Raw genomic sequence first — 12,500 nt, forward strand, 5'->3', positions numbered from 1 at the left:
AAATAGAATGGATCAATATCAATAACTAGACGCAGTTAAATCAAGTTCGCAGTTAAATCAAGTTCGCAGTTAAATCAAGTTCTCGAAACCACCCTTCCTAAAGGGAGAGGGACTCTATCATGATGAGGGCTTTAAATCATAGCCTCGTTAAGCTAAGAAATGTTTCAAGACAGGAAAATTCTACATACTTTGAATTTTTACCGACAAGTAACATGCAAGGGATTATAGACAGTATTTTATAATCTCTTTTAACATGCCATCATGTCGTTGCGAGAGCTTTGGTTTCAGACAAGTATTAATAAAACTCACAGTTCTTAAAAGTTGCTTAAAATCGTCAATTTTCACCATAATTATCATCAAATTTCCATATAAAAAAAAAGTTACAACGGAACCTAAAGCTAATTTGAGACCCTCGCTTGCTTCACAAATTTTTATTTACGAATGAAAGAGTTGTTTGCAAAGTGCTTGAAACGTTCTCTCGTTGTTTTTTCGGCGAAAGTAGCAAAAAGTAAAAAGTCATAAGTCACGCATTAAAAGCGAAACATTTTTGGCACACAACGAACCAAATTATTAGTTCAAGCTGAACACGTCAATTTTAAATTTTGGTTAATAAAGTTTACAAAAGCTGGGTATTTGTTTTGTCATACACTGCGTATCAGCGTGCGTAGCAGAGGGAAAACTGAAGATTTTCCGGCTAGGTTTCTAACAAGCAAGTACAAATTCTGTTTGAGCAACATGTAACAGTGATTTATCTGGTCTTAACATGCGTAGGTTCTTTAATCAGAAAAAGAGATAGCCCTTGTTTTTCAAAACCATGCCTGAATGGAGGCGAATGCCGAGTCCTTGGGGTGGGCTCAAGTTACCGCTGTCTGTGCCCTGAAGGTTTCCGCGGAAAACATTGCCAAGAAGGTAAACATTATCAAATTATACATTTCTCTTAATAAAGAGACACCAGGCGAGTGTAGTTTGCCCTTCGCATCGGACAGTTTTATATTTTCAAATTTTTATCACCATTTCTTCCTTTGTGATCCGAGTTCAGAGTATGAAAAGAGTCATTTGGAACTGATGGAGCCGTTAAATTAAAATCGATTCAAGAAAAATTACTTTTTATCACCTGTTTCGAAGAATATGCTTTTGTTTCTAAACAAAACTACATATTCCTCGAATAAGTGCTGCATCAAGGTATTAAAATGCGCCCTTATTCCAGGCAGCTGTTTTTTTTTATCTTTCATGTAGTTACATCACTTTTTGGGGGCGGCGCTTAACTAATAGGGTATAAACGTTTTAAACATGAAGGCGCGCTAGAAATGGAGAGGTCCCTTAGGTGCCTGGTAGATGAAAAAAGGGAGGTAATGAGATGTTTACTTTTACCAGCATGGTTAGGTGTTCCCAGGGAAGACTTCCTTATATAGCGCGGCTTCGTGTTTAAGCTGGGCATTTGTTTTGTCCTACCGTGCGTAACAGCGTGCGTAACTGCGGAAACTGACTGAAGATTTTCCAGCCAGATTTGTAACAAGCAAGTACAAATTATGTTTGAGCAACATCTAACAGTGATTCATCTGGTCTTAAGATGTGTAGGTGCTTTAATCAGAAAAAGAGATAGCCCTTGTTTTTCAAAACCATGCCTGAATGGAGGCGAATGCCGAGTCCTTGGGAAGGGCTCAAGTTACCGCTGTCTGTGCCCCGAAGGTTTCCAAGGAGAGCATTGCGAAAAAGGTAAACACTATCAAATCATACGTGTCTCTTTTACTAAAGAGACACAACGAGTAGAGACAAGTCAAGAATCAAGGGTTTTATCGTGTGAAATTGAGCTATTTTCCTACTGTTTTCCAGTAAGAATAGGCTTTGTTTGTTAGTAGTCTCGTTTGAGTATCAAAGTTAAGGGAAGGACATTTTGTATAACGATTCAGTTAATGTAACATTTAGTGACAGATGTAGAACAAGACTTGGTTTCTTGGGTCGTGTGATTTCTTCTTAACTTTGATTTATTAATACAGGAACGGGAATGGTAACTTGCAAAGATAGTGACGGGGTCCAATGTCCGATTTGGGCTGACAAAGGCGATTGCGAAAGTAATCCGTTCTGGATGAAAGTAAAATGTCAGAAAAGCTGTAACATTTGTGGTAATTACCTTTTGCTTTCTGGCACGAGTAACAGGGGCGACATAAGTTTGTAGAAGTTTGATGACTTCTGAAACATTTGTGGCCATAGCATCCTGGGGTCAAGTCAAAAAAACACATTACGACAACGTAGAAAAAACATATATAATAGGTTGTAAATTTCCCTTCTTTTCGAATATAGAATATTGTGACAGTAGAAAACCAACTCTCAGCTACGTTTTCCGGATTACTTTTGACAGGACAAAAACTGATATACAAGGGCAAAATGATGTCTCTTATTTTCATTTTATACACTACCGAGGAGAGCAATTTAAGAAAAAAAAAAAATAGAGGAAAAGTAGTCACACTACAGGGTTTTGTCCAAGGGGAACTTGACTTGTTGACAGTTTCCCTAGGGAAACTCAAATTTGCAAGTGTGACCGATTTTTCCCTAAATAAATTACCTCGGGAAAGTTTTATCGTCTGGGGCTTAAAAACCGCAAGAGAACAAAAGAATGTCCCATGGATTTCCCTTGACAACCACCCTAAAAAGCAGAAAAAGGGGAAAATCAAATCCCAGAGTAGCCGACCAATGGACGTAAGTCGGCGATCGCGCTGGTGACAGATCCGGAAATATCGTGTTGTGAAACTAATTTAATGTAATTACAAGATTTATCTCTCTTCCCGTCGCGAAACTGAAACTAATTTCATTGACAGTGAGATAACAGATAAAAAAAGACGTAAAGTAGGGTAAATTGAATAAAGAAAATAAAATAACTAGAAGAAAGAACAGTTAAATTAATGAATGACAGGGTTGTATAAAATTTATGTATCATTATATTTAATATTTTAAATGGTTATTTTTATTATTAAGTATTAACCACACCCACGACTTTAACCCACACCCACACCCACACCCACACCCACGACCCACGACTTGTACCCACGACCCACGACCCACGACCATTAGTCAAACTCGGGTTTAGAATTTCCACACTAAATAGGTAACCAAACACTTAACTCGTTCAGTTGTGATAATCTCCCTCGTGAGATATCCAAATGGGTTGCTCTGTTTTGCTCCAAAATGTTTGGGAATCCTCGCCAATATTTTCCTTGTATTTCTGTCGTTTACGTTCGTTTTGAGCTATGCGATGCTGTATGAAACGCGGTAAAAGGCATCACAATAAAAGCTGATCTGAGCAAGCGTTCGTTAAATATTCCAGAGAGAAGCATTATGGCAACACTTTTCACAAAGTAATCTTCACCAACTAATCCCTAATAACCTTAGAATATGAATATAAACTGACGAAACATCTGGGTTGCCATTCGATTAAAAGTATTAACGTGAACTAGGATGATATCAAGAAGTCAATATTAGCTTGTCGAACATCAGTTAACAAAATATGACTTTTGTCGTGTCATTTGCGGATTCTACTAATTCCAGTTCAGTCATAGTTATGTATTACAATTATAATTGTGTCAATATCAAACTCAGTGTATCACTGTCAGACTCTTCGCACATGTTACAAGCGGACCCACGTGAAATGACACGTGTTTTAGCGATTCATTATGTAATGTTTTGTTTGTACACTGGACCTTTGATCCAATCGATTGACATTTGAAACTAATTGCTGTACATTAACTTGATCAGTGTTTTTAGCGAGACAAGACATTCGTCGACATCGACATCTAGGTTAGATTGTACTGTAAATAGGTACAAATCAGATTAAATCAAATTTATTACAGCATACGACTCGAAGTTTATTATAATCACTTCCATGTTGTCTCTTTATTGATAGGCTTGATGTGACAGAGGAAAAAGAAAAGACTTCAGCGGCAAACGTTTTCACAATAGAGGCAAAAATATACATATTTGTACACTCATCAATAAAGTTGATCGTTCTCGCGCATCAGAGTGCGTGTCCTCTTTTTTGTTTGTTTGTTTTTTTGTTTGTGTCCTCTTTTTTGTTTGTTTGTTTTTTTTTAATTTATAAACAATTCTTATTCCATTGTGTTAATGGAAGTGCGACGGGGTTACATACGGCCCTAGAAACCTGTAATTTTTTTCAGCAGTTCAATTTAAAACCAACCCGGCTTAAACATATTATTCATTAAGTGAGCAGAGTTAATTTTTTTGAATACGACTTTTCTTATGTTCTTCTTGAACGAATTTAGAGTTTCTATCGTTCTAACGGCCTTTCCATCTCTCCCGGTGCAGGCACACCTATCGGAAAAAGAAATTGCCCGTGTTTCTCAAAAAAAATGCTTGAAATGTATGTTTGTCGAGCTAACACCTGATGAGGGCTTTGGATATTAAAATTACCGTCTGTTTCATGCGGGCTTCTACGCGTAGCATCTGAGGAATCATTGCTCTTTTGGAATACATAAATTTTACTCTATTGCAACTTATGAAGGCACGGTACCAATTAAGCTATCAAAAGTATGCCTGGAACTCTGCCTGAAACTCTGATACTGAGCCTTCCAGAGAAGTCACGAATGGAAATATGGAACAATTCCATTAGGAAATAAATGACGATTATATCACTTAGCCTATCTCAAGTTCTGTCTCGAAATTAAGAGCTTTGATGAAGTCTACTCAGAATAAGCGTTGATTAAAAAGTAAAAAGAAAGAAGAAAAGGCAAATAATGATTAAGGCGATGCGAGCTTTTAAGAAGGTTGATATTTTTACGGCCTTGAAGTGTACATGGAAAATATACTGTTTTCCAGGAGGACCTGCAAACTCACCGGAAATGCCCTTATTGCAACTAACCGGAAATGCCCTTATTGCAACTCACCGGAAATGCCCTGATTGCAACTCACCGGAAATTACCTTGTTGCAACTCACCGGAAATGCCCTTATTGCAACTCACCGGAAATGCCCTTATTGCAACTCACAGGAAATGCCCTTATTGCATTTCAAGTCACTGTTCTTGTTAAGTAAATTTTACTTTCAGAATCTAACGTGTCCATACAAGATCTGTCAAGCTTCATTTACAAAGGACCATTATCGAACAAAATAACATAACGTAAAGATGACTAAAAATTTGTTTTTCTAATTTTCTATTCATTTATTTAAGAATGTGCTGTCAAACATTTTCACTCACTATCGCAAAGATAAACACCAAGACTGCTTACAGTTTACAAGGAAAGCAAACAAAAGCAGAAAGCTTTATTCCATGATTCCTTTTTTAAACGCAAAGCTTTATACTTCTTATTAATTAGGCTAATTAATTGTGAGTTTACGATACTCATTGAAACAAAATCAACTGCCTTCTTTCGCGGCATGATAGAACAGAAGGGAGGTATGAGAAGAAAATCTGAGGAGGCGATTCTTTTGCTTCATATTTTCCTCAAAGAAAATCCTCTTCTTTCAACTCATTTTACCCGCAATGTAAATGGAGAGCCTTTAAGATTTTAACAGCTGTCAGCGAAACAATAGATCGTACAAAGACGTAGCACAGACGTACCGATGAGTCACTTCCCACGAGAGCACATTCTGAGTCAGTATTACGTAGTCGCATGAGATTATTGAAGAACTATGGCGTCCTCAGCGTTGTGCTTATTCCTCATTTTCGGCCTTTACTTTTCTCAGTGCTTTTCAAAACCTGTCAATAACAGAGATACTGTTCCGCCTCTAGACACGAGTAAGTTGGAAATTTTCTATTCATGTTGTAGGGAAACCGTGACAGAAAGATTAAGGAAAGATTCTTGTTTTTTATGGCAAGCTAAAGCCAGGTTGATATATATATGTGCTCTCGTGCCTTGAAGTGTACACGGAAAATATATACTGTTTTCCAAGAGGACTTGCAAAATTATTTAACAAATTCTTCTGTCAGCTACGTATAATATCGTTCTTTATACATGCCATAGCTTTTCACGTTTATCTTCAATGAAGCAATAGGGTTTTGAAGTTGGGCGACTGTTATTGCTCAGCCTGGTTAAAATTATCAAAATGTTTTGTTTTGTCCTTGCATGTCGCTGGCCATAACAATTGCTCGTGAAACTATTCCCTTTGCGTAGGCCCTATCAACACATTCCACAGGCTGTTGTCATCAGATCATTGATAACATTTAATTTCCGCTCTTCATGTTACGTGTAAAGTTGAAAACAACAAGATTTTATCACTATTAATTACGAAATACCCTAGATATGACCATCAATATTTGTAGGGCCCTTCTTAATTTTGTTGCGCTAGATGTTCGATACCTTACTTGACAAAAGATCAGTGATTGAATAAGTACTTCCTTGGGCTATTCTTAACTGTTTCAATACGAGATATCTGTAGTTTGAGGATTAGATCAAGGTAAACATGGGCGCAGTTCTGAAAAGTTTCTCGATGAGACATAAATCATAATTAAGCATTCTTTTCGAATTTCATTGTACCTAACAAATTCCTTTTCAGACGAACGGGAGAGAGAACACGCTATAAGCACTGATATTGATGAAATTGCTAACAGAGGTGGGTTGCACGCACGCGCAGGAACTGATTCTTTGCCAAATTATCCAGCACCTTCAAAAATGGACCATGCTGCGGCTAGAAGAAAATACAGAACAGTTTTTTTCGGGGCTTAAACTAGATTTGAGTAATCAAAACATTATAATTTGAAGCAAAAGAGATAACAAAACAACTTATCAAAGTCTACCATTAAGAAAAAAACTCTGTGCTGAATCGGTTTTTCGGGTAGCTCACACACACGGTTCAGATCTACAAGTAATCAATGAAAGCGATCGTCATTTACATAGTTTTTCGTAATTTTTCATAGGTTTTTCCTTTTTCTTCGTCCCCGTTTTACAAGTATCAATAATATTTGGCAACTCTGATGAACGGGTCGCACCAAACAAACGCCAATCATAGCCAACATTTCCTGGGAAACTTTTGAAAACTGAACACACGCTCGACGCCCATATTTCGCATTAATTTATGATGAATTTATATAGAGAGAACAGCACCTTATGTAACGTTGAAATTGTCGGGTGAGTGAAAAAACTCATCCGAAAAATACGCGTGCTTTTACGCTCGTGGCGAAAGACTGTTGTCCAAGACGGTGATTCTGACCTACATGCACACTGCAGGAAACACGAACATCACAACTATAATCTAAAAGGCTCAGCAGAAACTATCGATCGCGATCTGCCTGGGAAAACTGCTACATCTTGCTTTGTTTTGATTTCAGAATATGAAACTGTACATGGTCGCATCTTAGCTGTCAACATGGCGCATCTCAGGAAGAAGAGAGAAACAGCGAGCATAGGAGCTCAGTCAGGAGGAACCGTCTTTCACAGAATCGAGGAAACCAACAATGGTACTTGCCAGGCCAAGAAGTTTATCTTTCATATCTCTTCAAAGTTTAAATGTCACACATCCGCAGAAAGCTCACGGAATTGTTTTTTTTGCATTAACGAGAAACTAGACAAGAATTTTTTTACGTAACTCACACATTTGCTTTGGAACACAAGGATGTTGGGGATCCTTTGACCTTTTTGTTATGGAGAAGATCCCATTACCTTTTCCATTTCGTTTTATAATGTAATTACCCCATGCACCATAGCTTACTTACTCTTTTATATCGCTTGTTTTAATCTATGTTTCTTTTAATTTCTGTTTGTGTCTTTGTTTTTCCACATATCACCTAGTAAGCCCGCAAATTGAATTCCAAACCAATATCATACATATACTTATTCGAAACAACTCTGTAAATTTTAATGAGTAACAAAACACCTTTTTAAACCCCACCAGGAAACATTTCCCAATTCTACCAAGGTGATATTCAGCTGGATCCCGAGTTGAAAGAATACATTCTAAATGGAGACAGGTCAAGAAATGCATTAAGAGGTCGTAAAAGGCTGTGGACCAGTCGCATCATACCTTATCGGATCGCTTCGCACATGAGTATGTTTGCATTCAGGAAATGTAGCTATGGGACCAGTTATTATTCATTAGGGAGGGAGGGGGGAAGTCTGAGGTTTTTGGGGAAGAATCTTACGGTTTCTTTCTCCTTTTTTTTTTTTAATAAGGCGAGGGGAGTTATAAAAGCCAGCTCTCATCATTGATCTTTCACAAGTGTTTGACACTTTTTCATTGCGTGAAAAAAAAAAACAAAACAAAACAAAAGAAGAAAAAAAAACAGTTTCCTTTCCCTTTCAAAGGAAGTAGTCATCATCTAAACATATACTCGACGAAATGAACGGAACAACTATAATTTTTCGTGCGAACGTTGAGACTGACAAGTAGAACTTATTAAGGGGCCTAGGAAAACCTATTTGATTGGCGTGCAACCCTCCGTTTCGATCACGGAAGTTTACATGACATTTCTGACGCAAATGCAGGCTGACTGAGTTTGCTGACAAGATTGATGACGTTTCCAATCTGTTGCTAATTGGATGTGTATCAACGATCAACGAGCTAATTGAAACAGTGTACTGATGCACGCATTTCCAATTTCTGAGGTCGTGATACCAGTTCCCACGAGATCGAATATTTACCCATTCCAGCTGGAAAAACCCTTAAAGATAAATTAATGCAAATGACAATGTACTTTTTAGCTTTGTTTTTGCTTTGTTTCGTTTTTTAATGGATACAACAAACAAATAAACGAACAAAAAGCAAAACAAAACAAAAACTGAAGCGAAACGTACTCCAAGAAGGTTACCGGCTGTATTAATGGCGGCATCCGTGATATCTTTGTTTTAGAGGAAATGTTTTTGAAATCTAATCAGTAACCAGATATTAGCCTTTGAGAATTGCACCGCTTATCTATTATTGTTTTCGTTTTTTTTTAGGTCATATAACTTCAAACATCCGTCAGGCCATTAACGAGTTTCACAGAACGACATGTTTACGATTTGTAAATTACATCAGTGGTTATCATAAAAACTACATTGAATTTAGCAATCCAGATGGGTAGGTAACACATAACGCTCATTTTGAACGGCTTATACCAATTAGTTGACCACAATCATCGCATCATTGATTTCCAAAAATAGACTAACTCGATGAAAATCTTTTCCCAGGTTATCTTAAGATTATGATAATAATAATGATAACAATAATAATAATTTTATCAATTTCTATAGCGCATTTACCATGTAATGATCTAATGCGCTTTACAACACTGTGGGGGGGATTTTTTCCAGACTGCTAGTGGCAGTTTACAATCAACAGAGGGGAAATTTTACAGGTGCCCCCTCCCACCAATTCCCAGTAAACAGGCCAGACCACCTCACAGTAATCTTGTGATGTGGGTTCTTTAACGTTCCCTGCCTAACCAAATTAACTGATTGAACGATGCAAGAGACGGGATTGATTGATTGAACGATAAAAGGAACATAGCTGGGAGGATCCTGAAGTATTCCTGACCCCTCCCCCTTCACTCTTTTTGTTTTGTCTTGTTTTTTTTTTTAAATCATGCAAACCATATAGTTTAGGTCGTGAAAAACCGCGTAGGTCCTAAAAATCTGTATGCGACTCTCCCAATATGGAAAATCCTAACAAAGCCACTGCTCACTGAAAATGAAAAACAAATGAAACGTTTAACCCGAGAGTTCTTTTCATCAAGCGTAAAATCATCGGGTCTTTCTGTTTGACTCTATTGTTTTTAATGAGGCTGGTGGCAACGAGTCTCAAACTTTTAGTAAGTTATGACTGGATGGTTGATCAGAGGTTTGAGGATGCAAAGAAAAAAGTTTCAGTGTTATCGTCTTTCTCTTTTATTTAGATGCTCATCCAAGGTAGGAAAGAGATACGCTTCCCCGGGTAAACAAGTCATCTCCCTCGCAAGGGGATGTGAGTTCGTGGGAACCATAATTCACGAGATAATGCATGCCATAGGTGAGATGTTTCCAGCGGCTTACACCTCATGGCTATTATGTGACGAATTTTATAAACCCATAATATTTTTAGCCCTTACTCCCCCTGCCAACTGTTACCTTTTCCAAGCAATATAAAGAAAGGTGAGGTGGGGTACCCTAGCAGCAACTTTTGTGGTAAGGTTTCGGCTAGTTTAAGCTGAAGTGAAGGTGGAGACGAAGTTTTTCATATAGGATAACAATAGATCAGCTTTACGAAACATCTGCTCTTAAAATTACTCAACAAAAGCATATTTCCTAAGTTATCAAGTGCACGCATTTATTGGGTGCATGTGTAAATCAAAATGAAACAGAATGTTATTCCACCAAAACCTTGCCTAGGGCCAAATACCATGCACATCCCAATAACTATAAGAGAGTTTTGCCAACATATCCCGTTTTGCAATAGGTTTCTTCCATGAGCAATCACGGTCGGACAGAGATAAATATGTGAAAATAAACTGGGAGAACATCCTAAGAGGTAAGAACCTTTTGCATTTCGCCACTGCAAATAAATGCTCAAATTTTTATTTTTTCTCATTTTCCTTTTCATAACTTTGCAAAGAAGAAATCAGCTGATTAAACGTACTAAAATTTGTTGCTGGATGGCGGCAAAGGAAACATCACGTAATATGGGTCTTCCTTCGAGTATATACCTACCGCGTTCCACCATCTTCCTTCCCCTGAATCCCCACAGGGCAGCAGCATTCAGGATACCTTTCAAATAGTATTTAGTATTGATTGCCAAAGGAAACTCCCAGCGGTTTAGTTGGTAAAGCATCCTCTTCTGCATTAGTATTCTCATGCTGTCTCAGCGTTTCCTTTGTTCCACATTATTTTATTAGAGAAAACTCTTCGCCAATATCATTGTTTCGTTCACGAAAGAACGTACGTTATGTTGAGCCCGCGCGTGCTTAGATACACTGCATGAATCATTGCAGTTTACGTATAATGATGATTATATTAGTTTTTCGCAATCAGCGTCCTTTTGACAGCTGCCGTGGATTTTGAGCTGTAGTTTCGTCTTTGTGGAGGCGCGGTGGCCTCATGGTTGGTGCGCTCGACTCCGAATCGAGTGGTCCGGGTTCGAGCCGCGGCCGGGGACATTGTGTTGTGTTCTTAGGCAAGACACTTTACTCTCACAGTGCCTCTCTTCACCCAGGTGTATAAAATGGGTACCGGCAAAATTAATGCTGAGGGGTAACCCTGGGATGGACTAGCATCCCATCCAGGGGGGAGTAGAAATACTCCTAGTCGCTTCATGCTACAGAAACCGGAGTTAAGCACCGGCCTAATGGGCCACTAGGCTCGTAAACAGACTTCAACCTACCTTTACCAGTCTCGTCTTTTCGTGACTCTCTTGAGCCACCGCGTAAGTGTCAGCCATCAGGCTTCTAACTGCTTGTGCTTATTTCGTTTAGTCTCATATAACGTTTGCTCATGCCTTTGTAAATATTTCTAGGTTTCGAAGTAATTATCGACGAAGGAAATTAAATTGTTGTAATTAAAGCGTCGACTGATACTTCGATAAAGGTGAATCGTATAGCGAGGAAAACAATCATGATTAATTTTTTTTTTTTCATTTCAAGGATACTCGGACCAGTTTGATAAATACAGCTGGAGAACGATCGATCAACTGGGTGTGTCGTACGACTATCAGTCGATCATGCACTATGATCGTCTTGCGTTTACCAAAAACGGAGAGCCAACTATTGTGGCTACTGGGAATGAAAATATGGAATTTGGCACACCATCCAAAAAGCTCAGCTCAAGAGATATTTTCGAAATAAATGCTCTCTATGACTGCAGAGCAAGTGAGTACGCATTATTTGATATTGTATTTTTGAAAGAATCAGTGAAGGGAACGGTCATTATCTATCGCCTGCTTGGAGAGGAAGGGGGGGTGGGGTTGACAAATTGGCTTTTTGTTACGACAAAATTTATCTGATTCCTCTCACCATAGGCTTTGTAGTATTCTTTTCATCCCCAACTTTGTAGTATTTTAGTCATCCCCAATCATTGGTGGTCTTTTTTCGGTAGTCTTCCTCCTGACCTCACTACTTCCCCCCCCCCCCCCCCCCTGAATACCATTACGCTCGGTCATATTCATACAATCCCCCATAATTGACAGTTTTTCTATATTCCCCCTTTATGTTCTATTGGCGCGCAACAAGCTGCCCCCCTCCCATCCCCCCCCCCACCCATGCGATAATAATGACTCATCTGTTATTTGCCCACCTCAGAGGCTAACGTCGGTTTTAGAGCTAAGTATGCATTAGTCAGTAGGGGCTCCAATTGTAGGCTTCAAATGCTGTTGAAGATTGTGCCCTTTTTTTTAGTGAGATAAGCTTTGAATTTTCCTTTGTCAGCTACATCGTATGGCTGGGCCTCTTGGTCTGGATGGACTCCATGTGATGAAAAATGTTATCGTACCCGCGAGAGATACTGTTACCATTCAGGCAACATCAAGTCTTGTGGTGGAAATGTGAATGCGTACGGAATTGACATCCAAAGAGAAAAATGCCCGTCGTCTACATGTCCAGGTTAGCAAAATG

General features: G+C 38.6%; 2 protein-coding genes across 2 annotated transcripts in view; both read left to right on the plus strand.

Annotated features, from left to right (window-relative positions):
• Positions 1–1,529: 1,529 nt before the first annotated feature.
• LOC148739646 (lactadherin-like) lies at positions 1,530–4,009 on the plus strand. Its single transcript, XM_088749526.1, has 3 exons — positions 1,530–1,716; positions 1,998–2,123; positions 3,899–4,009. The coding sequence occupies exons 1-3, from the start codon at positions 1,530–1,532 to the stop codon at positions 3,907–3,909; spliced, it is 324 nt and encodes a 107-aa protein (XP_088605652.1). The 3' UTR covers positions 3,910–4,009.
• Positions 4,010–5,565: 1,556 nt separating this feature from the next.
• Positions 5,566–12,500, plus strand: part of LOC148739647 (uncharacterized) — a 15,362-nt gene continuing 8,427 nt past the window's right edge. Inside the window, exons 1-9 of the mRNA XM_088747966.1 lie at positions 5,566–5,744; positions 6,503–6,559; positions 7,275–7,403; positions 7,838–7,990; positions 8,881–9,001; positions 9,816–9,928; positions 10,355–10,426; positions 11,535–11,759; positions 12,315–12,488. Of these exons, the coding sequence (XP_088604092.1) occupies positions 5,639–5,744; positions 6,503–6,559; positions 7,275–7,403; positions 7,838–7,990; positions 8,881–9,001; positions 9,816–9,928; positions 10,355–10,426; positions 11,535–11,759; positions 12,315–12,488 (1,150 nt within the window). The 5' untranslated portion in view covers positions 5,566–5,638. The remainder of the gene's footprint in view (positions 5,745–6,502; positions 6,560–7,274; positions 7,404–7,837; positions 7,991–8,880; positions 9,002–9,815; positions 9,929–10,354; positions 10,427–11,534; positions 11,760–12,314; positions 12,489–12,500) is intronic.

Source organism: Stylophora pistillata, chromosome 2, assembly GCF_964205215.1.
Source record: "Stylophora pistillata chromosome 2, jaStyPist1.2, whole genome shotgun sequence".
In the NCBI taxonomy this organism is placed as follows: domain Eukaryota; kingdom Metazoa; phylum Cnidaria; class Anthozoa; order Scleractinia; family Pocilloporidae; genus Stylophora; species Stylophora pistillata.

Excerpts from the sequence above, each read along its gene's own strand:
- LOC148739646 (XM_088749526.1), top strand. The coding sequence starts at position 1,530 with ATGTTTGAGCAACATCTAACAGTGATTCATCTGGTCTTAAGATGTGTA. Across the intron at positions 1,717-1,997 it reads AGGAGAGCATTGCGAAAAAG|GAACGGGAATGGTAACTTGC; the intron begins GTAAACACTATC and ends TTATTAATACAG.